Raw genomic sequence first — 24,155 nt, 5'->3', positions numbered from 1 at the left:
TTCAAAAGCTAAGAAACTGTGTTTTCATAATTATCAGCAAAAATAATACAAACTCTATAGGTTCATTCTAGAACTTCTGAAATTAATTGATTATTTCATAATTTTCAAAGTAAGTACCACAAAAGAATGGTAAAAATTTATAACAATGTGTACTTTTGTATGCACAGAAGGGAGTTCATGAATTAATTATGAGAAAACCAACATGTATTCAAACTTTTAAGGTATGATTTAGCAGATGGAAGTAGAAATCCATTAGGAGATTTATATGTGTGGGTAAAACCCAAAAGTAAACAAGAGACTATTATTTCAAGTGGTGGCATAGAAAAATCAAATATGGCAGAGGAAGAAAAAACAGGATTTTGTCAACTGCTAAGGTTAGACAAAGTAGTCTCTCATCACAGATCACAAAGAAAAATCAGCTAAGTTATTCAGGCTCTCATGTAAGACATTACTGGTCATTTCTGAGAATCAATCACTTCTACTCCATAGCTTCATCTGTGATACATGTATATATGAACTACAGCAACAGTAATTGGTTTAGTACCTATACATTTGTTAGCAATATTGTATTGCTTTAGATTTCATAAATCACATAACATCTCTTTATGCGATTCTGCTTCAGTGTTACAATGCAGTATCTGTTTCCTGTACTGTGAAACAGGAATATAAGTACTTTGTAATTTTTTCGGTTGAATTCCATTTTATAAAGTCGTGTATGCACACATATGTATGTGAACAAAAAGGCACAAGCAGTAGCTGAGAAACATGAAATGGAAGAGCATTTTTACTTGCTAAAATCTACATAAAATATGCACATTTGCAGATGTTCAGAGGTCTAAAAATTAAAAAAAAACATTGAAAGTTACACAGAGTATTCAAGGGGATTTCAATCACTCCAATTACATGAAAAATAAAGTTAATTTTTGCTAAGTACATATGTTCACTCAACAATGGAAATTGCGTTGATATATCCATAATTGCAAGTAGATGTTATATTAAAATTTCAGCTTCTGAAAATTCTCTTTTCTTTTCTTGTAACCATAGAATCATAGACTATGCTGAGTTAGGAGGGACCCACAACGATCACCGAATCCAACACCTGGCCCTGCACAGCACCATCCCCAAGCATGACACATGTGCCTGAGAGCATTGTCCAAACACTCTTGAGCTCTGTCAGGCTGGTGCTGTGACCACTTCCCTGGGGAGCCAGTTCCAGTGCCCAGCCACCCTCTGAGTGAAAAACTTTTTATATTCAATCTAAACCTCCCCTGATTCAGCTTCATGCTGTTTCCTTGAGTCCTGTCACTAGTCACTGCAGAGGAGAGATCAGTGCCTGTCTCTGCTTTGCCCCTCATGAGGAAGCTGTGACTGCAGTGAGGTCTCCCCTCAGTCTCCCCCAGGCTGCACAGACTGAGTGAGCTCAGCCACTTGTGCAGCTTCGCCTGAAGGCCCTTCACCATCCTTGTTGCCCTCCTTTCAACACTCTCCAGTGGTTTAATGCCTTGTTTACACTGTGACACCCAAAACTGCCCCCAGCACTCGAGGTGAGGCCACCCTTGTGCAAAGCAGAGAGGGACAATCTCCTCCCTTGCCTGGCTGGCCATGCTGTGCCTGATGCACCCGGGACATAGGTTGCTAATTGATTTTCTGGATAAATATTTTAAACAAATATACTTATCTGTATACAACCAGGCTTCTGACAAATCAAACCTTCATCTGGTGTATCATACTTAATCCAACTCCTATCAATGTGAACGACTTCTACTAAGTAATGTTTGAAATGTCCTTGGAGATTCTTGAGTAGACTATCAATTTGCTTTATTAATTCCCAGAACAGTATTTGACTTGCTGGATCCCAAAGGAAAAATCTCACTTAGAAGCATATTCTCAGCTAACTGTCTCTCAATTATACAGTCATACTTTATTGATCTTACTGAGAGAAAAGCATTTCTAGCAATACCACACTCTGGCTGGACTCCTACCTCCTTTCCTTTCAAAGGAGGCTTACATGATGAAGTCTCTTGTGAAGCATGTGGATCATTTTTATAATACACAGCCTCCCACTAAAATGCCATTTTGGGCTAATCCCAGCAGGGATTTTAACACCACATGTAGAAGGGGAAAAATGAGCAACAGCAGGCTATGCAGCACTGCATGATTGTTAGTGCCTTCTTGACACTATAATATGGAAGATCAGACTAAGTAAACCCATTTAGTGACATCAGGTCTTTTTAAATGGGAATATTTCTTGCTGCCACATTTTCTCAGTGAGTATTTCTTGAACAGAGATCTGTCCTTACCACCTTTTTTAAACACCACTTGCTTGATGTATCTGCTTTTCCTTCTGAAACATTCCCATGTCAATAAAATGTTCTATTTCATTTTCCCATCCTTCTAAAACTATTTTTAGAAATGCTGCCCTGAAAATTTTATTGCAATGACACTGATGATTCCAGAAGGAAATTTTAGATCACACTCATGTGTTTCCTGTTAACTTTAGCTGAACATGCAATATATAGTCATAAGAAGTATTTCTGGAAAATGTTTTTCCCTTGTTTTAAGACTTGACTTTCAGCATATCTTATATCTGAAAGACAACAGATGTATTGTTTCAAACGTCATAGTAATAGCAAGTTAAGAGGAAAAAAATAACTTTATCTGATTTATAAAGCTAACAGTGTACAAATTATTAATCAGAAAACCTAATAAAATTTGAAGTAATTTCTAAAGACTGACAAAGAATATACAATAATCATGACAAAAACACAAGAAGAATTGTTAACTTAAATACGCCACTACAAAAATTTTAAAATGACACTTACTTATGACCCAAATGTTTAAGAAAATATCCAAGGACCTTCAAAGCTTGCACCCATATACTTTCACTTTTGGAAGCCAATAACTTATAAATTACTCTAAAACAGAAAAACAAATTAAAGCTCAAACATCACATATATAGATTCTATCACTAAACGTCACATACATGGCTTGTATTTCACTGAGCAAGAATATTTATTAAGAAATAAATAAAACCAACAATTTACACAAAATAGGATATACTGAAAGAATCAAGTGAATTACTGAGGTTGGGGACATGGTGTAGTTTGGTTCAGTTCAATGTCTTAGAAGAGAAAGTAACATCTTATCCTATACTTCTCTCTTGGAACAACCAAGTAAAAGACAGTCTAAGCACTGGAAGCTTAGGACAAGAGAAGCAGACTGAAACACATTAGGTCATGTCCTGGAGTACCTGGATGCTAGTGAAAATCTCCTTTCATTACACCCTCTGTTTTTAAATCCTGGACAAAAAAAAAATGTGCCCTCAAATACTGGCTAATCTAATTATCAAATATTTAATTAATATGGTAGGTTTAAGCACAAATTATGCAGTCTTTCAGAAAGGAAACCAGTCTTGATCTGAAGTCACCAAGAGACAGAAAAGATTACCCTTGCCCTGCACTTTTCTGTAACAAATTTTTGAATTTATATTTCAGTTCCCATTAGAATTAGCTCAGCTTCAATTTTTAGTCATTCTTTCTAGTCTTTTTACACTAAGGAGTGCGTTTTCAGACAATATCTTTCTCTTTTGAAATTACTTCTGCTCTTACCAAATGAGCCCTGGGGCTTTTGTCCTCTGACATCCAAGGCAAATGAACCCCTAAATTTATGTAAGGCTTTGGGAGTGTTTTGTTTTGTCCTTTAGACTCTTAAAAGTTGTAATTTTGTGTATTCCCCACACTTCTACAACACAGACTTTCAAACATAAAGACTGCACCATCAAACACTTTTAATACCACCAATGTTACATAAAGAAGTCTCCAGTCTTCCAGACCAGACTTAGCCTTCTTCAAAAAATGACAGGGACAGAATTCTGTTTGAATACAAACTATAGGCAGAAAGCAAAGTCCTAACCATGAATCTTTCCTTCAATAAGCATTGTCATTCAAACAGTTTTAAGTACATATCTCTGTACAAAGATCTTAGCCTTTAGGCAAAATTGAGCTTGAATCTATCAAGTAGTAGATATTATGGGGCTTTTTCCATTTTACAAGCCCCTTGCATTTCCTAAAGTATTCTCAGAACAAAAAAAAAACCCCAACATAGTAAATATCAAATTATTAGCATGAAAATTATTAGCCCCTGAAAAGAATTATATTATCAAATTAGGCATAACCCCCTCCCCCCGCAAAAACCACTTTTTTAGGAATTGTCAGTTATAAATTTTACAGACAAACAGATAAAAAAATTAATTCAACTTTTTTTCAGACAGAATTTGAGAGGCTAGGGCATGATTCCTTGTTTTCCTCTTGTTCTCCCCAGATAATGTTAAATATACAAACAAAGAATAATTAAAATTATTCTGAGACCGATACACAGCCATTCGATGCATCTTGTTAATTACACATTCTATTTGATTGAGAAGCAAGTAAAACAGTGCAGTTACTTTGAAATATCATAATGATAATCTTAATGGAAATTCTTTTTTTCTCCAACATATTGAAATCACTCATTTTGTCAAAAAATAAAGCCCAAGTTAATGAAACTCAAGTTTAAAAGATCAGCTAGTGTGATATTTATGTGAAAAGGAAGCCAACTGGAGAGTCATGGTACTGGAAGTACACTTAAGGTACTTTCCCACTTGACTGTCTTACCGTATCCCATTTCTCTGATCAAAGGCGGGGATCATGGATGCTGGATGTTCAGACATCAGTGCCACCAGCAGCTGCAGCACATCATGAATATTTTCATCCTGTATGACAAGCACCAATGTTATTCTACAAACTAACCTCAACAACAAGCTTCCCACAGAGCTGATACAATTAGTTACAATAAAAGGTAGGTAATTAGAGAAATGTACCTCATGCATTGTTAATAAGTAGTTTAATATGCTCTGCAGTTCATCTTCTTTCACTCCTCGATCCTAAGAGGGGAAAAAAAAGGGCTTTTGTTCAGAGAAAATACATTCCTCAGGTTTGGATAAGCAAACCTTGGACGCAGTCAAATAACTTTACAGCTTTTTTATTTGAACCTAAAAGACTACATTTTCTCTATCATTTTACTACTTTTCTTTACCATATTGGCAGTTCAAAACACTATGAGGTCAGATTCCTTTAGTGTGGGCCCACAGATACTACAGATTATTACTGTTACTCCTACACTTTGTGAGACAGAACATAAAATACTGGTTTTCAGTCTAATCTCAAATGGAAGATTATTCCTCAAAGAGTAGCATTCAGCTGTAACAGAAAGAGTCTTACACCATTTCTACCAGTGGCAGAACCAGCAAGAAGGATACAACAATTATTAGCTTGACAACTGCAATTATCTTTTTCATTTGACCATTTTATTAAAAAATTTTAAAATATGACAATTAATTAAAACATATATATTAGACATTTAATAAAATATATACAGCAGAGTTTTGTGAGGTTAATAAGAAATTTTGTATGGATTTACTACTTCTCTGTTTGTTGATTAGAAGGATGTGCATGAACATTAAATTAACCAGAAAATGACACAATACCGGACAGGTATTAACAATTTTCTACTATGAAAGATACTATTACAAGTATGTAACAGATGTCAATGTTCTCATTCTGGACAGACCATTTTACCTTCAATATAAGTTGTTTCAAGAACAGAAGCATAAACGCCCTTAATGATATGATTTCTTTCTGGGAGGGCCGAGGACCATCTGGAAGAAACAAAATATAGCACTTTAAAATATAAACTAATTCCTTTAATCACTGCAGCTTCTTAAGGAAATCACAGTTCCAACAACAGATTTAGTACTCTACTCTTATATAAAAGTTCATATTTGCAAATGATATCATTTATAACCTTTCAGAATCACATTTTTCAACACAATATATTTAAGTATATGTGATGCTCCATTTGGAAAAAAAAGAAATCCATATAACGTTTTACTTAGTTTTTTAAAAGAAACAGGAAGATGAAAGATAGTAATAAGGTGATAGTAATAGACAGCAATAAGTGATAGACAACTTGGAATGACTAAACCACTATGTTAAATACCATCTGAATGAAAACCAACAGAGAAAGGATTTATGAAATACCAGTGGTAGCCATTACCTGTAGCAGAAACTAAAGCCATTTAACCAAAGAGAAACTACTATCTAAAAAAAAATATTAAATTTAAACAAGGAAAAAACCAATAATCCATAATACTTTAAACAACTGTGCTTGATGAAGTACATTATGAAAACAGAAATGTCTAAAAAAGCCAGACATTGAACTATGGCAATTTGAAACTATTTTATTGTATTTGTCACTCTCCTTTTTCATAAATATTGAGGTTGAACTGCAAATTCTTTTGTTAAGCTCCTGCTTCTCAGGCAATCCAGCGCATAGACAGTCTTAAATTTTGTACAGTAAAAATAAATGCAATTTAAATTATTCTTCCATCATCCATTTCACTTTACAATCATAAACACAGATCAAAGTTTAAAAAGTCTATGTCCATTATTATTTCCAATCCAGATGAATACACCTTTTTAATGAAGATTCTCTAATTGTCTTTGGTGATGCTTTTTGAAGTGAAGCCACTGCTTTACCCACAGTAATTCAAGTTTGACAAGGGAAAACCTTAAGGGAAAGTATATTTTTTCCCTAGGAGGAAGAAAAAAAATGACTAATACACTCAAGTTTTCTTCCCTGTTCAGGAGTAGAGAGAGGAGAACTGTGTACTCTTCAGAAAAAAGCAAATAAATCTCAAAAAGCAAATAAATCTCTGGTTGTCCCATTCTACTCACAGTTTGTAAGAACACTAAGGGTATTGCAGTAAAAAAGTTTATCAGCTAGGCTTTAAAGATATAAGACTAGTCCATATTAATAATGGCATCATAAAACATCTGATTTCCACTGTAGAAACAGAAGTAATTTGATTTTTTTCTTATACTAGATGCAATTATATTAAATATTGCATGAATTTTTAGCAATGGTGTGTTTGTTTTCAACAAGTCATTTTTATTTAATAAACCTATAAATATGATATTTTTATATAATTTAGCTATTTTCCCCCCTAATTTAAATGTGGATTCAATTTCCCTAACTGCATCACAGAAGTTTCTTTCTTTGTACCCTCTTCCCTCTTACACCTGATTGGGAATCAATATCAGACAGTATCTGAAAACAAGGACTAAAAAAAAAAAATTGACATTTTGTCTTTTCTGTAAGAAAAGTCTCTGTCATTTCTGAAAGACTGTAATTATGGAAACAGAATACAGACAATGGGGAGGTCTGCAAATCATTTCTATAACAGAAATTGGAAGGACATGTCATGAAGAAGATATCCCAATGTAACTGGGAACCTCTTCAAAGACACACGAGTTTTATTCTACTTCTACATGTGCCCACTCATTTCCCTGAAGTCATGTGACAACCTTGAAAAGGGTTCTTCAACATGCAAAAGGAGACCAAAGGAGTTGTTGCTTGCAGGCTACATGCCAAGCAGGTAAAGTGTAATTTTAGTGTAATTTTCCCTTCTCTAGTACTATTTATTCCTTGCATTTTAGTTGGGTCAGGAAGCTTCACTGTTCTAGAATCAGAAAACGGGGACAGCTGCTACCCAAAAGACTTCATTAGTTTCAAAAATTAGTTTCAAAAACTGGCAAGGAAAAATAAGGTTGGAGAAACTGGAAGCTATGTAATCACCAGACAGCTACAAGGAATACAGCAATATGATGTAATGATCATCTGACACAGACTGAAGAGAATTCATTAAATAGGAAGTTCTGAAGCTACCTAAAGCTGTTTTTCCCCTATAATTTTTATATTATCACAGTTTTGTACTTCATTACTAAATAAATTACTTCATTCCTAGTTGAAGATTTATTTTTAAAAAATATATTATTGACCAAAAAATGGTGTATTTTATCCTATAATTAAAAAAGTATACATTAGCCTCACATATACCCAGGCAAAGAGAGACAAGTAGATCTTGTTTTTAACTCAAACATTGCAAAGTAGTTTTTACTGTTTGTGCCCATCACTGCATATAGAAAATTCAGTGTCACCATCACTCAGACACTGATAGCACTGCTAAAGACTAAAACCAATCTCAAATTAGATCAACTGTGAAGATAATCCTTTCAAGATCTGGCACAGCAACCATAAATCCCTAATACAAAATAATCACATTCTTTTTAATTGGCAAAGAGAAAGGATGCCTCCCTTATCCCACACGAGAATGAGTCATTAAAACATTTCCTGCTTTTAGATTTCTTTATGTACGTATTTTTCACAGAGCCCATCATTTGCGTCAGATTTTTAAAATACACACTCATAATAAGAGTTAGCCTGCTTTACCCAGACAAAAATAAATGAAAAAGTTATAATTTTATGCAATTCATCCCTCCAGCATAAAGAAATTATAGGGGCATAAACCAGAAGTAAATAAGAGGAAATAAGTAAACACATTCACAGAGTTAAGTACAATCAGTACTGTTGTAAAAAAACCAAACAAAAAAAAAACAACCAAGAAAAAAACCCAAAAATGCCCAAACCGATTGGAAGCATTGAATAACAATAATAATGATTTCTAATTCTGTCTTTGGAAAAAAAATTCTACCAACAAACAAATGTGACATTCTTCCATCTGTGTTGATTAATTTTGTATGTAAAAAGTATGATTTTTCTACTCCTTAAATTAATAAAGCATGATACAGACAGCAGAATCTGATCTCCACACACACATAAATAGCATCACATGATATGTGGATCACAGAAAACCTGATTTTCTCTCTGCTGTAAATTTAACAAGAACTGAGTTCCACTCTAACCCAGCTCTTAAAATATCTCTGGAACCTTGTATATTTACAAAGATAAAAACTACAGTTACTTTATTGTCATAATAATGTTTTGTAACTCCCCCTTCCACAGCTCATGTTCAAAAATATTGGATGTGAAAAACATTCTTGAAAACTACTTAGCATGACATAACTTGTACTTTGACTACCATACATTCTCAATAAGGATGGATACATGATACTCATAAAGGTAGCACTCCTTGAGAGTTTGAAGCAGCACTTATTGAGTATGAAGAACACAGGAAACACCAGTAGAGAGAGAAATGCTTGGCCACTCAGTTCATGAACTAAACCACACAGTTAAGTTGGCAACTCAAATGCACATTTCCTTCATACAACACAGGCTCCCCAGGGGAGTGGTCACAGCACCAAGCCTGTCTGACTTCAAAAGTTGGGACAATACCCTCAGGCACACAGAGTTGCTCTTGGGGTGTCCTGCACAGGGCAAGAAATTGGACTTGATGATCCTGAGGGGTCCCTTCCAACTCAATAGAAAATCAAACGACTACAGAAAGAAGCTATACATTTTAAATAATTTTCTCTCCATTGCCTGCTTTGTTGGCTGTTTAGATACTGCAATGGCTGGGAGATCCTATTATCCCTATTCTGTATGATTTAACAAAACATTAAAGGTGTGCATGTGGTAAATCAACATAATAGCTGCAACCATAGTCTAAAAGTAAAAAAAAAAAAATTTTGGATTCTTTTATTTGAAAATTAGCTTGATGGTTTAGGTTCTTTGTAAAAAAATTTGAAACAACACCAGAAGAAAAGTGTAAATCATGATTTTAAACAGACAACCTGTCTCTACTGTGGATTTACATGTAAAATGTAAAGCTACTAATTACAGACCAAGTTGATACTTCTACCCTCTGAAACAGTGTTTCCACTGTTCCAGAACAAAATGGAAATACAAATATGAATTCAGTATGCTGAATCTAAGAAGAAATGCAAGTGTGAAACAGGAATCCAATAATAAAAGATACAAAACCACATTAAAATAAGTATCTGAAACTTAAAAGAAATATTAAAATTAATTTTAAAAAAACCCATTTATACCTCCCATTTTAGAAGCTGATTACTAGGAGAAGCAAAAGAAAAACTAACTTTTTTAAAAGAAAACAGTATTTTCCAAATGAGAAGCTTCAATATTGAGCTCCTTTGGCTTTAAAGCAAGTGCTACTAAACTGTCATTACAGAAAACTCACACACTTTGTTTTTTATTAAGGCAGGGGAAGGCAATAAAACCCTGAAGCAGAGTAACTGTCAGCAAGTAATAGTAAATCAAACTAATTATTAACTAATATTAAAAATTGTTTCAGTATCTCCACATAAAAATGACATGCCTAGAAGACAAGAAAACATCACACTACTAAAATGTCTGCATGAATAAGCTTACTTCCTAATATGACAGCAAATTACTTGAAGGCACTTTAACACATGCAGTCAAATTTTAGATATTGGCACGATTTCCAGTAAAGTCTTCTCCAGAAAAGTCTCATGACAAGTCAGCCTAGAATTTCAACTGCAATTTACTCACATGATGACATTTTTCTGTTTCATACATTAATTTAATGTTTATAGAAAATGCATCCTATTCTTCCATTTGGAGATTTCAAATGGTGCTTAAAAGGCAGCAACTTTAAATTTCACATAACTATTTTTACACTGCAACTTTCTTACTTTAACAAATTTTTTTCATACATTATTCTACGTTTCAACAAATTATAAACTTTCTGGCTGCAAACAGGCTAATCAAAATTTACATGAATCCAAAATCCTGGAAGAGTTATCTTTTTTGAACTATTGGGATTGGTGGATTTATGAGATGCTAAAAACAGAGGTGAAAATAGAAAAACCTTAAGCATAATAACTACAGTTATTTCTAGAACTGTATTCTATGACTATAAGCTGTCTGAATCAACCAGGCCTACACTTAATGTTAAAAAAAACATCTGGTAAAGAAAAGTGATGTAATATCCAAGTGATTAAACATTTCAAAATATTTTCACTAATATTATCAATTGCTAGCAACTAATGTGGACATCCTAAAACATCTTTTATGAAATGAAGTTAATATAAAATTAAAATTAGTAACAAATCACGTCAGCAATTTTTATATTTTTTGCAATCATTTGCTTGCAAATCATTACAGTTATTACAGCTCTATAAGTCAGAAGCAGAAGTTATCTGTGAAATACTACCAAAAAGTCCCAGTGCTGATTTGCATGGAGAAAACTCCATGGCTGTGCTGGGTTTGCTAAGTCACTGAGCTCCTGTCTGACAGGCTGACATTCTTCAAGGCAACACAAGAAAAGCCACTCTTACAGACAGAAAAGGAGCTACTACTTCTTTGTATTTGTATTAGTTACACAGGGCCTTCTGCAGGGAAGAAGGAAGAGGATAAGGAACAAGGAAGAAAGAAGATATTAATCTTTCAGTAAGTCAAGTTTATCTATAAATCTTACTAAAGACAAAATGAGAAAATTCAGATATAGTGGTTCATAATATGTTTTCTGAAAATATGCATGGCCTCGATTTATATAACACCTTCCCAACTGCTGTATGAAGGCCTTAGAAATTTTGACTTTTATTGTCGAACTGCTACACCAGGCACCCACTAATTTACACTACCTGATTGCTTTTTAGGGACTGACCTGGTTGCCTTCCAGGTAAAATAAGAATCTTGTTTGGAACTGACACAAATGAGAGGAGAATGTACTATAGTCAGAATGAAAGAAAAGGTAGGGATGTAAACCAGCCATATCTGTGCTTAATTTAGATTAACTGATTCACATCTCATTCCTAATTTTGTATCCTTGTGTACCTCATGCCTTATGTTCAGATTTTCATGAATACATTATATATTTTTTGAAGCTATGCAACTAGCATTACACACACAGATACTCAAAAAATACAGCTAACTGCAAAGAGAAAGATCTGGGCGAGATAAAAGCAATCCATGATTCCTACAGAAAGAAATGTCACTGACTCCACAAAGGAGCAAACCTAGCCAGAGGGAAGCAGTCTGCAATACATTTTCAAAGCGTTGTTAGGTAGTAGTATCATGACACAGAAGCACAGGAATTATTTTAATTTAAACCTATATACTAGGAAAAAAAAAATCTCAACCATAACAAGTAGACTGTATTATCAGACTTCCATTCTCAAGCTAGTTGAGGAATTTTCCATGTCTCTAGCTAGCTATAAATATGGCTGACACCCGAAAACCTCACCTAACAACAGCTGGGTATTGAACAATTACAAAGTAAGCAAGCTGATCATCTGAGTTTTAAACATCCCCATTCCTCACGGATCTTAGACACAGTAAGTTGTCCAATGGTAAAACTGTGCCTGTGCAGCATAGCAGTGTAAACAGAAAAGATCTCTGGAAGTATGAATCCTGATAAAGCCACTCCCAGGGTAGAGTTCAGCTCACCCTAATTTCAGGCATCAGCAGTGTAGCTCCCACACCAGAGCAGCTTCTAACCTCCCACCGAGGTTAGCAGAGATCTAATCAATAGAGGCAACACAGTCTAGGAAGCAACCACACTTCACACAAAGCATTTCTCAAGTGCCTGTCAATTAGAGCTAAAATACAGCTTCCTAAACATACCAGTTTAAGTTGTCACGCCATAAAGTGTGCAAAATATCTACCCCAAACAGGCAGATTTGGTGCTGGATACACAGGAAACCTTCATCCTTCTGAGAGGCAGGTGAGATGCCCCACCAAGACTACAATGATACTAGAAATCTGTATCAAAGCAACTGACTCCTGCATTCCACTGTGCATTATCAGCAGACATCTAGCTCAGAAGGAGACATCTTCACTGCAGGCACCAAAAAAAGAAGTTAATTCTGCTTTGGCAGAGGGAATCCAGAATCAGCGTAAGTGGATAATCTAATTTATCACTGACAAAGATTTCAAGCTAACTAAGTAACCAACCCAGGTAATTTTCATTAACTAGGATTTCAAACATTCATTTAAATGAACAGAACCTTGTCAGCTTTTGTTAAGTATTTTAAAATAAATTTTAATAATTTTTGAAGACTACTCTTCATCTAATATTATACTATGCAGGAACTATAAATGTTACCCAAGATCCCACAGCAGCTCTTTTCTGTGACCTTCAACGCCTTCATTGCCTATTAGGACATCTAATCTAGGAAAAGAATTGTCACTTCCAGTTTTGTTTATTAAAAAAAAAAATGAGGGAAACCTCTTTTCATACAGCTCACTTACAAAAGGAATTACCCAATAACTAATGTGTTAGATATGTCACACTCTTGAATACTTGTCTATGTGACAGTATTAAGAACATCCCCCAATTATTCAATTTATCAGCATGACATCAATAGTTACACAATAAAATAAGTAATAAATTTTCATTTATCACGTATTTTTTAAGAGACTTTCAGGCAAACCCTTCCTACTTCACACAAGTAGATAGCTAAATGTAATGGCATTACAGCCAAAATGTATAGGATTGGAATGATTTGCTCTGCTTAATACACATCTGCAACATGCAGCATTCAAGAAGTATTCATTATTACATTTTGTTGGTTCTGTCATTCATTACCTCCTGTGCTAAGCTAAGTGCATCACTTTCAGCAAAATTAAATAAATCTCTATTTTATAAGGACAGCGAAAAAAAAATTATTGAACTGGAAATACAGTTTCAGAGACCTCTGCAGTGAGAACTAGAAGTTTCCACTCTGTTTTCAAGGTCACTTAACACTATTAATCACTCAAACCACACAAAGATTTCTTTGGCATGTGAAATACATGTAATATTTCCTCTTTATTACAGAAGAGGAAAAATCAGTCTTTTTAATATGCTTCCTAAAGTATGCCCACATAAGTATATGCTACGTGACTGGAGACCAGAGTTGGAATCTTCTGGGAACACATATAAATATAAATTATCAGCATGAGTTTATGATACACCAAAAAGTATTTCCATAGTCCTTCTACTGATGGCCATCAACTATTGCCATTTATTCATCTCCTTGTCTACAGATCCAAGGAGCTTCCAGATATTTACATCACAAACCTTCCTACAGGAGGAATGCTTATATTTTCTCCCTCGTGTGTTGCACTTACCCAGCCCTTTGGGAGTGATGCCACTGCTGTCAGCAGGGTTGACCACCCAGTAGTAGTATTTCAGCGTGTGCATGAGCTGCAGCACCGTGCCCACTCGGCGGATGGTGTTATAGATCGTGGCCGTCCCAATGAACTCAGCTGACAGGTAGGTGTACAAAGACAGCTGCACCTGGGCAATGAAACAGTCACCCACAGAAATGTAAGCTCTGCACTAGCAACTGTAAATTGTAGGGGTCTTTGGATATGATACAAAAACTGAAAAACTAATTACAGCTCAGCTTAGAGTAGGGGCTGCACTGGTACCTAGGAATGATTTAAGTTAAGATAAACATATTGGCTTGCTTTCTATTCTGACTCTTTATACAAAAAGTATATATTTTTAGTTTTTAGGACAACGTCACTGTTCACTTTGGTTTACATATCTCAACTACAATTACTTAGGAAAACAAAGAATTCATTATTACCAGAGAGGAATGATAACATGCTAGAGATTTTATCAAACTAGAATACATAGTTTGAATTAAAATAAGAATTTACATTAATGTGTAACAAAACACATTTTTACTGCAATTAAAACCACAAAATTTTATTCTTAATCTGTAGGAAAACAATGTAATGCAGTCACTGAAAAAGGGACTGGGTTTCTTGACACAGTCTTTTCATAGAATCAGACAGAATCTTAGGCAATAATTTAACTGCTTTTATGAAAGTATAAAATACATTGGAGTATACAGTTAAGCAGTGTACAGACTTCATAATCTAAGATCATTGCTATTGCCATGCTTATAAAAAAAATCCAAAAGAGAAAAATCAAAAACCTAAATAGAATATTATAAAAGAATACAGGTATTTATTTTTGTTGTAGGAGAGTCTTAAATTATGCCAGTGTACGATTACCTTTGCAGGGGTATGTATCCAGATAGCAGGATTGAAAAGGATGTGATCGCATAATTGCTTCAGTAGAGGTGCTCCATGAGATAATCCATCCAAATATTTCGCAAATGACAAAAATTGTTCCAGAACTGCTCTGGTTATATGAACTCTAGATGACTGGGGGAAAATAATCAGAAAGAAAAAAGATAAAGAAAAAAAATGTTTTTTAATATGATTACAGCCGAACTATGAAGAAGTATTTTCACCTAACTCATCATTACTACATACATTCAGCTTGCATGTTTTAATGCGATTGAATATGAAGGCAGTTTATACTTTATAACAATATTAATGGTCTTTCTAATGGCTATATTTAACAGGCTAAAATGTCCATCAATAACTTTGTTTTTTTGGTATTTTGCTTAGTTTGGTTTCTTTTCATTTTATTAGAGTCCAGTCAGGATTCTACATTTTACAGCACAATTCTTCAGAACTTCATCTGAAGTCCTTATCGCCTCTTAAATTGTTGTGTTACTGAAATTTGGTGTCTCGGTGTGTGAACACACATTATTAGGAGACTTGATTTTGTTTCCTTAAGTAGGTATTTGAAGGAGTTGGGCTCATAGTTTCCTCAAATTTCAGGATTCTTTCAGTTTTATAGCATATGCCATGCAATCACTGTTGAGATCTGCTCCTGTGTAGTAACATGACCCGAGGACTTTGACAAACTTCTTTGTATACTAAATTAACATGAATAATAATAATAATATGAATAATAATAACATTAATAAATAGTAAAAAACTCTAAAGATTTTTCTCCTTGCCTTCTCCACAAAATGTCAAGCACTGGAACAGGCTGCTCAGGGAAGTGGTGGAGTCACCATGCCAGAAGTATTTCAAAGATGTGTTGATGTGGCACTGAGGGACAAAGTTTAGTGGTGGACTTGGCAGTGCTGTGTTAATAGCTGGACTCTATCTTAAAGGTCTTCTCTAACCTAAATGATTCTGTGATTCTATTTTTCAATTATTTTTAATGTTGTAAGTACAGTCTGGGAATATAGAGATTTATTATTTTTAGAACCGAAGTCTATTGTCAGTAATACAAGTTCAGCCTACATGCTGAATTTCCTTCGGCTTGTACATGAAAATTTACAATAAATAATGTGCAACTAATAAGAACAAAAATGCTGTTTGGAACTTCAAGTAAAAAAAACCAAAACTCTCTGAAGTATTTGATTACATGCAAATAAACAACAGATACAACAGATAATTTAAAAATAATAAAATTGAGACTAGGAAAGGAAAGGATGTTTTCCCACCATGTGTGCCAACTGAATATAAGCATATATTGAAAGAAGAGAACAAATCCTTTCAAAGAACTGCAGCTAAGTAAATATAATGTAAAAAAACCACCCAGAAAGAAACATATGTTTTAAGAATTATGCTGTGATCAATAGAAATCTTTTAAATACTCACATGCCCAAGTCTAATGAACATAGCAGGTGTTAATTAGAAGAGCATGGAAACTTTTTTTAAAAAAAATCATGTTGAACACTCTAAATCAATGTATTCCATGTGTATAAACCATAATGCTCTATTCAGGGGAAAGCCCTCCATGAAGGCTCACCAGCCTGCCTGTAACTCACCAAACCAAAGCTAACAGCTTTCTAAGTTCCTTCTAGTTATGGCACAAGAAAATGTAACCTTGGAAAAAACCAGCACCTTCGGCTAGTTCTTTGAAATTGTAAATCACACTTGCTTAGCAGTGAAAACAGAAGCACAGAAAATCTGCTTTTAGGTATTAAGTGAAGGTATTTCCCTAGCACAACGAACAAAGGGAACAGAATGAGAGGAACTACTTATCATTCTTCAAAATTCAGAACATTTTTGAAAGATGATATTATGATTCTTATCTTCTGTGTAAAAGATTGCTATGCTGACCACATGGTAATAAAAGTCCAGTAGCAGACATGCAAGAATGTCAGAGCCATGAGCTTCAATCATGGGACCATCACTATTTTAGTATAACTGATAGTAATTTGCTCTCAGATTATTTAGATTATTAAACCCCAGTAACAGGGTGTCAAGAGGCAGGGAGGCAGGTGATGTTCCTCAGACAACTGAACTGATCCTCAGGTTTGAGATAATGGCTCATCATGCCTAAAACCAAGCAAGTACAGGGAATGCCCCTTGCAGGGAATGCCCCACCAATTTTTTTCAGAAATTTAATTTTGTTACAGTTTTTTTTTCTTCAAAACACAGGACAATTATTTTGACAATTTCAGAATTTTCACAGAAGATTAATTTAACTTTTATTAACATACATACACACAAAACCCCTGAGTTATGACATTTCTGCTTTGTACAAACTAGAAACAAGAGAACTTTCCTAAGCAAGTTTGGGGGGACAGAAAATGCAGAAATATAAATACTTTAAAGTGATTCCCAAACAGATCTAAAGTAAAAACATAAATAAGAGAACAGAACCTCCTCAAGAAAATCAGTTCTTTGAATACTGGTATAGAAGATGGTGAGGAAGATGAAGAGTCTCCTGTTGACAACTTATAAAATATTTTTAATTTGCAATGTAAGTCACAAATATATTTTATTCCACCAGACACTTGAGCCAGGTGATTGAAAGTATCACAATGGCAATAGAAATACTAAGAAAAAAGATAAAAATCCTCCAAACATACCTTTTCAAGGAGATAGCCAATGACTAGAAAGCCTTTTCCACCAAGCATTTGTTCTTGCATGGCTACTGAACTCTTAAGAAGCTCAACCAAGAAAGCCAATAGGGTAGCACTGCATGTAAAAAACAAGATATTTTCAGATTAAAAATGTTGCTTTCTCAATAATCATCAGCTATTAAGTGAATAGAAATAGGCTTAGGGTGGTGAACAATTCCTTAAAAGAACACAAATCTTATTTTTACCATTGGAAAATTTCTCCAGTGATTTTTCACATATCACAATGACAGGAGAGGGACTCCAGAGGCTACAAGGAAATCACCCAAGAGTCCATCCCAGCAGTAACTTTAAGTGAAGTGTTCGGAAAGTACAGGGAGGGAAAGTGTTCAGAAAAGGTTACAGTATAGAAACATAAGAGATATGAAAGACTTCAGGGGATGAAATTGGCAAGAAAGTGAAACTATGTTATAAAAAACAGCAGTGGAAACACATGACAGATCAATCCACCACAGGGAAAATAAATCATAATGGACTCTTGGGTGATGAGAATAAAACAAAAATACACTAATCTGTTGATGAAAAACCAAGAAGAAAGGGAGAAAGAAAAAATAAAAGTGACAGGAGGGAAGTATTTAAAATTGCTTTTCAAATACCTCAAAAAGGTAGATGACAAAATGTATTGTAGTGCATATACAACGCATACATAAAATCATTATGTCTTTTCTAAAAATTAAATAGATGTCATAGCTCTTAGCTGTACAGACAAGTGCCTGCACCCATGAAAAGTTCTCACACAGGTAGTAGGCACAGTCAAGAATGAAAACTGTGGGTTTTGTAGGTATGAAAAAGGGACTTAAAGAAAATATCCAACCTGCATTTGATACATTTCAACTTTATTTACAGTATCTAGTCATCTAAAGGTTTACTTGCTCTTAAAATAGAATCTTTTACTTTGAAATAAATGTTGAGTTTGGTTAATCCATGTCAGCACCAAAAAAATAAACAAAGTGCTGAGGAATACAAGATTTATTCTGTTTGTTGAGTAAGGCTGCCATGCAAAAGAACAGAGAGGAGCCAAAGTACATGCTGGGAACATGAAATAGTGCCTTGTCTTTCTTCATTGTTGAATGGTCATAATAATCCATCTAAAAATCACATACAGACTGCTCCACAGAGTGTCAGCAATAAAAGAAGACAGATAATATCCATTTACAGTACTCCAAAGCTTTTATCAAAACAGCTTTTCAAGCTGTCACATCAACTTCAAACCAGATTATGTGCATCAATTTTTTCTTACCCCAACCAAAAGTTTCTAGTGTATTTGTCATCTCAAATAAGAATCTAATCATTTTTACTGCAGGAAAATCCATAAGCAGGTCACATTAGGTGTTGAAGATTTTAATTTAGATTTTTTTTTAAAATTAAAGAGGTGAAAGAAAATTCCATTTAGATGGATCATGCTTACTACCATCCTCTACGAGTAACTTTATGACTTACAATAACAAGCCATTATGCATAAACTCAAACAGCATACACCTTTGCAGAATTATAATTCAAATTACAATAGCAAATCCTGGTAATATTATATTGAAGTGTTAAAAAATATTCTTAAAATGGATTTTAAAGATTTTTGTACCATATACAGCCTTAAGTTCATTTTCTATTCTCAGAAGTACTTTGTCAAGAGCCTTTAAATTTATATCACAGTTTACTTGTTCATTCTATGAATTTAGATGTAAACTCATGGGCTAGTTATTCTAATCTCATATTAATACAATCTCTATACAATTGTTAGAAATTCTGATAGACTCTGAATATAAGTTGTAAGACACACTGACACCACAACAATAAATATTTTTCCCTCTTTTGCTCTATTTAAGCACACATAAACTACAAGTCAACTCAGAAATCATAAGTGACCAGTTTATACCTAACCATGCCACAGACACAGACAAGCTGGTTCTGTGTAAGAAAGACTGACTCAAAAAAAGTGTAGTAATTCAGATGTAGTCAGTGCCCAAATATAACTTTTTAGATATTAACCATCTTTACGCTGGCTATGGCTGAACTAATTAATCCTGCCTGCCCACATTACCTCTGCACAGAGCTACCTTAGCTGCTACTGTAGAGTGATGCCAGTGATTCTAGTTTCAGGAAAATGTATTAATTTAGGCAACGCCTTTGTGAATGAGCTATGCTTTCACTTAATTCCAAAATGGCTTTTAACATCTATTGATCTAGACACATAAAGATACCTCAATCAGCTCAGGTCTGCAGGCAGTAACTCTAACTTCTAATCCTTCTGCATTATCCAAGATTACCACCATAAATAATAGAGTTGACTGCAGTATACAGTAATTCAAATCTTGGGATAGCACACATGAATGCATCATTACACCTTCAAGCACATTAAAAAAATCCAAGTACCAGAGAATGCAGCAGTTACAGAGAACCATCTGTCAGGCACATAGAGGCGCAACGAAGTTTGAGATGAATCTGGTACAGAACCACATTATTGATAAAAATTAACATAATAATTGAATATAACTAGCAGTTTGCCCACATTGTTATGCAGGAAATTAAGTAAGTAAAAGATCTGTAATATTTTAACTCATAGAAGAACTATAAAATCAAAATGGAAGGTTTTAAAATTCTCACTGCATGTACAGTACTGAAGATGATCACCCTACCTGATGATCAGAGATAGGCAGAAAACAGACTACATGCTGTCTGTGTAGTTGGGGACTGCGTTTTGGGGTTTTTTTGGGGAAGGAGGTGGGGAATTGTATGCTATTTATGGCTTGGGTTTTGTTTTGTGGACTTTTTCCCCTCAGAGAAGTTGCTTAGACTTAGGTGAAACTTTGTTTTTGGAGGAGGAGATGGGAATGAAAGTGCACTAAGAAACAGCTGCTGCACACAACAATGGTTTCACATGTAATGTTTTTCTCCTTACATATTATGCCAGAGAGCATCTGATCTGGTTGAATTCTCAAACTTTCCCAGCCTCTTCAAAACTTCTTTTCCCCCACAATTTCAGACTGACCTCAAGAAATGTGTATCTAGATATAAAAAATCCAAACTGAAGTAATGTATTTTTCACCTCAATATTGCATTCTAAGAATTTAATCTGCCTAATTTGGAGGACTGTATCCAGAACTTTCAACAACTTTTAGGGATACCCAATTTATTTTTTCACCTTGGCAGCTGAACACAAATTAAACCTGAAGATTTGAAATATGAAAATATTTATCAGCAGAAACAGGTTGCCAAAATCATTCTTTTTAAAAGGTTGACAGAGGGAAAATAATATTAATTAGAAGATGAAGTTGAACAATTTTTCAAACAGGATTTAACAAACTTACCAGCAACTAACATGCATCAGATTGCTGCACAGTAATTGACATTACACATTAAACTTGCAAAATTCTGTGCACTGGCACACAAAATTTGTCTCCATTCTTTCCTCCTTTTAACACCCCTAGATATAAAGGATACTTCAGCCCATTCCTACATCTCTTCTATATCATGCCCTTCCTAGAAGGCATCAGTTTGTCTGCAGTGGAGCCAAGATACAGATAGACAGTGAAACTATATATGTCAACCAACACTAAATCAGACAACTATGATAATTACTGAAAATACATCTAATTTCTGGGGAAAAAATCCAGTAGTTTTCCATTATTAAGCGGGAGAAAAAAAAGGTGATAGACCAAAGCATGATGATGCAGAACCTCCAGTGGCTACTGTTTAGATACTGTTTAGAAGTACCTTAGGAGCCAGGAATTTGCACTCTTAGGATAAAAGTGAAATTTGCCTTGGCTTTTTGGTTGTTTGTTGCTGCAGTTTTTTTAATTTTATTTTTAAACCACTACACAGATCATTTTCTCTAGAATCCTCATTCCCATGATAATTTTCTCTGTCACATTTGCCCTAATATAAGTTTCATCTTGGATCATGTATTACAAAGTTACCTGTACAAATTACCTTTACAAAAGGCACCTTTAACTAAGGTAGGCATGTTGCTTTGGAGATCTAAGTATGATTATTAATTACAGACAATTTAACTTGAAGAGTCTGTATAAAAGAGAATAATACATGTATTTGTTTTGTCTGATTCTCTTTGGGAAAGAATCCTTTATAAAGATAAAAATCCTTTATTTGTATTTGCAGCTTCTCCAAAGTAATACAGAGAAATTGTATGAGCAACTCCATCACAGGTAATTAGTATGATAACTATTGAAAATTAATCATAGCATAAACAGATAAAGTAGTATTAAGGACGATCATAAACCAACAATTAATGTTTCCATGAGCTACAGCTATGGCAGGTCTCTAGTGCTTCCCTAACTTCCAGTTTACATTTTTTTTCTTTCTGTAAGAAAGAAGAAGCGAAAGGCGAAGGGATTTTTTTCTTATGCCTCTTCAATTGTTTTCTGATAACATGTGGTGAAGCTAACAAGACAACTAATCAGGTCTCATTCAAAAGCACGAGTCAGCTGAATAGGTCTTGTGTGAGAGAACTAGAGAAGCAAGTCACCTCTGCTTACAGGCAAAACATTTTGTGACACAGATTCCAGTAGTAAATTAGCCACCCTTAATAGTCCCTGGATCTTCTGGAGTATGCAGAGGTACAGCAGTTTAGTAGTTTTCAACAGATTTCTACTACGTGTTGCAGTGGTTAGATTTTCATTATAAACCCGTGTGCAGGCAGACTGATTTGGCAAATCACATTCCAGCTGTCACAGTTTGGGAAAATTCAAGCAACTGATTTTATCTGAGCACAGCTAGGTCACACTAGTGATGTAGAGTTTTAGGTGCAATATCCAGCACTCTTCTCTTCAAAACAGAGAGGGAGAGAATTGCCAGCACTCAACAGTGCAAATTCTGAATTTTACACTGGAGGCAGCAATGAACTGGAATCTTGGCTTTCCATGAGAGGCTCAAAGGCAAATGGAAAAACCTCAGGAAGGATTACTTCCAGACCTACTCTCAAATTTAAATACCTGAGCCAGCTGTGACAAGAAAATTATTGAAAGACAGGATGAGAGGACAGGTTAGGAACGTAGGACACCACATGGCATTCATCTTATTTGCCATCATGAACTTCAAGATAAATTCAATTAAACTAAAGAGATTGAGAAAAATTATTGGAAACTTACAGATTTTTCATATTAAGCTAATAAATAAAATCAATCCATCAAACTAATTCCTGTCAAGTTGGGTTGTTTCTGTAGAAATCAATAGGAACCCTGCCTATTTCTTATCAAACTATAAATCTTAGAAAGTAGATAATCTGTAATACCTATCTTGCTTATGAAATATAGATAATTTTGATAATTCTTTTATTTATGTTTAGATGGTGAGGTTCTGGGTTTTGCTAATAAAACCCTTCTAATATTAAAAAAAATCCAAGCAAAAAATCAAATAATTGAAAACCCTGAGCTTTTTAAACAGTTTGATATTTGCAGGAGAGAAAGAGGTGAGAAGGACTCAGAAAAGCAGTAGAACTGGGAAAGTTCTCTGTTGCTGTTACAGAGACATACCTGTATACAGACAGATATAACTCAGCATCAGATACATAAGGAGAGACAATAATCTAATAAATAAGGGGTAACAAGGAAAGGACTCATTAAATGCACTGCTTCCCTTATTCCACTCCTCAAATGATCCTTTTCATGTATAGCATTCATTCCCCATTAGCTCCTTTCTTTGATCCCAAAAATATTTTCTTCTTTTATTTGCCTACTTCCTTTTTCACTTCCAACATTATTTTTCTTAATACTTATATCTTATTAAATAACATATGAGAAAATAATGCACAGACACCAAAACCTATAAACACATAAATTACATCTCATCAAGCAGCCATTTGCTTAAACTTTTTTTCAATATGTTCTGGAGTTACAATCACATCCTCTTGCATTATGCATTTGTACAATCATATAGCACAATGAATTACAGATCTCTTTTTAGAATATAATCTAATTATAGAAGAAATTCATTGACTTATTAAAGACCAAATTTTTTTCTACTTACAGTTCAACTAACTCCAGAAATGTTCTGCACATTTGCAATTGAACACTATGAATGTTCTCACTCACTGGGTAGACCACACACTTGGGAAGAATTAGTCTTTATCTCAACTTCTAAAACTTACACTACATTCGTTCTTCATTTTTAAACAGATCTAGTTATTGCTTTGTCGCCTATTACAGATTCAGCTCCTTAATGAATTTAACATACATTTTATTCCTATGTGGAGATACATACACACATAACCTTCCTTAAACTAGAATAAAGCATTTCAGTCTTCTGCTTTGCCAGTAAATAAAAACATATGGTGATGTTTTTTTCCCAAGCTTATTTCAAACCAAGCATTTCTTTTTTTATTTCCCTTACTTTACAATGCCTCAATGCAAAGTACATCCTGCAAAAGAGACTTAAATATTCCAGTATTACAGTTGGTTACAGTAACCAATACACAACCACTTTTCTGTCTTCTAAAATTGTTGGCAATTTTAGTATTAGTTAATTTTTTTTTCAGTTAAGTATTTTTAACTGAACTATCTAATGCAATAATAAACATCCAGAATAATTATTAGAAAAATATTATAAGCAGGAAAATAAGCTGCGTGCTCAGCATTACGCACCTGTTTTGTC

At 34.4% G+C, this 24,155-nt stretch overlaps 1 protein-coding gene across 4 annotated transcripts in view; it reads right to left on the bottom strand.

Annotated features, from left to right (window-relative positions):
- Positions 1 to 24,155, bottom strand: part of NBEA (neurobeachin) — a 454,173-nt gene that overhangs the window by 316,293 nt on the left and 113,725 nt on the right. For all 4 annotated transcript variants that reach the window (XM_059493594.1, XM_059493591.1, XM_059493592.1 and 1 more), the window contains exons 11-17: positions 17,502 to 17,610; positions 14,830 to 14,982; positions 13,933 to 14,101; positions 5,616 to 5,695; positions 4,859 to 4,921; positions 4,653 to 4,750; positions 2,823 to 2,915 (exon numbers count right to left, since the gene is read on the bottom strand). In XM_059493594.1, the coding sequence (XP_059349577.1) occupies positions 2,823 to 2,915; positions 4,653 to 4,750; positions 4,859 to 4,921; positions 5,616 to 5,695; positions 13,933 to 14,101; positions 14,830 to 14,982; positions 17,502 to 17,610 (765 nt within the window). The remainder of the gene's footprint in view (positions 1 to 2,822; positions 2,916 to 4,652; positions 4,751 to 4,858; positions 4,922 to 5,615; positions 5,696 to 13,932; positions 14,102 to 14,829; positions 14,983 to 17,501; positions 17,611 to 24,155) is intronic.

The sequence above is a fragment of the Ammospiza nelsoni genome, chromosome 2 (genome assembly GCF_027579445.1).
Source record: "Ammospiza nelsoni isolate bAmmNel1 chromosome 2, bAmmNel1.pri, whole genome shotgun sequence".
Classification (NCBI taxonomy): domain Eukaryota; kingdom Metazoa; phylum Chordata; class Aves; order Passeriformes; family Passerellidae; genus Ammospiza; species Ammospiza nelsoni.
The sequence above is the reverse complement of the archived record's forward strand: the minus strand, read 5'-3'. Positions and strand labels throughout refer to the sequence as shown.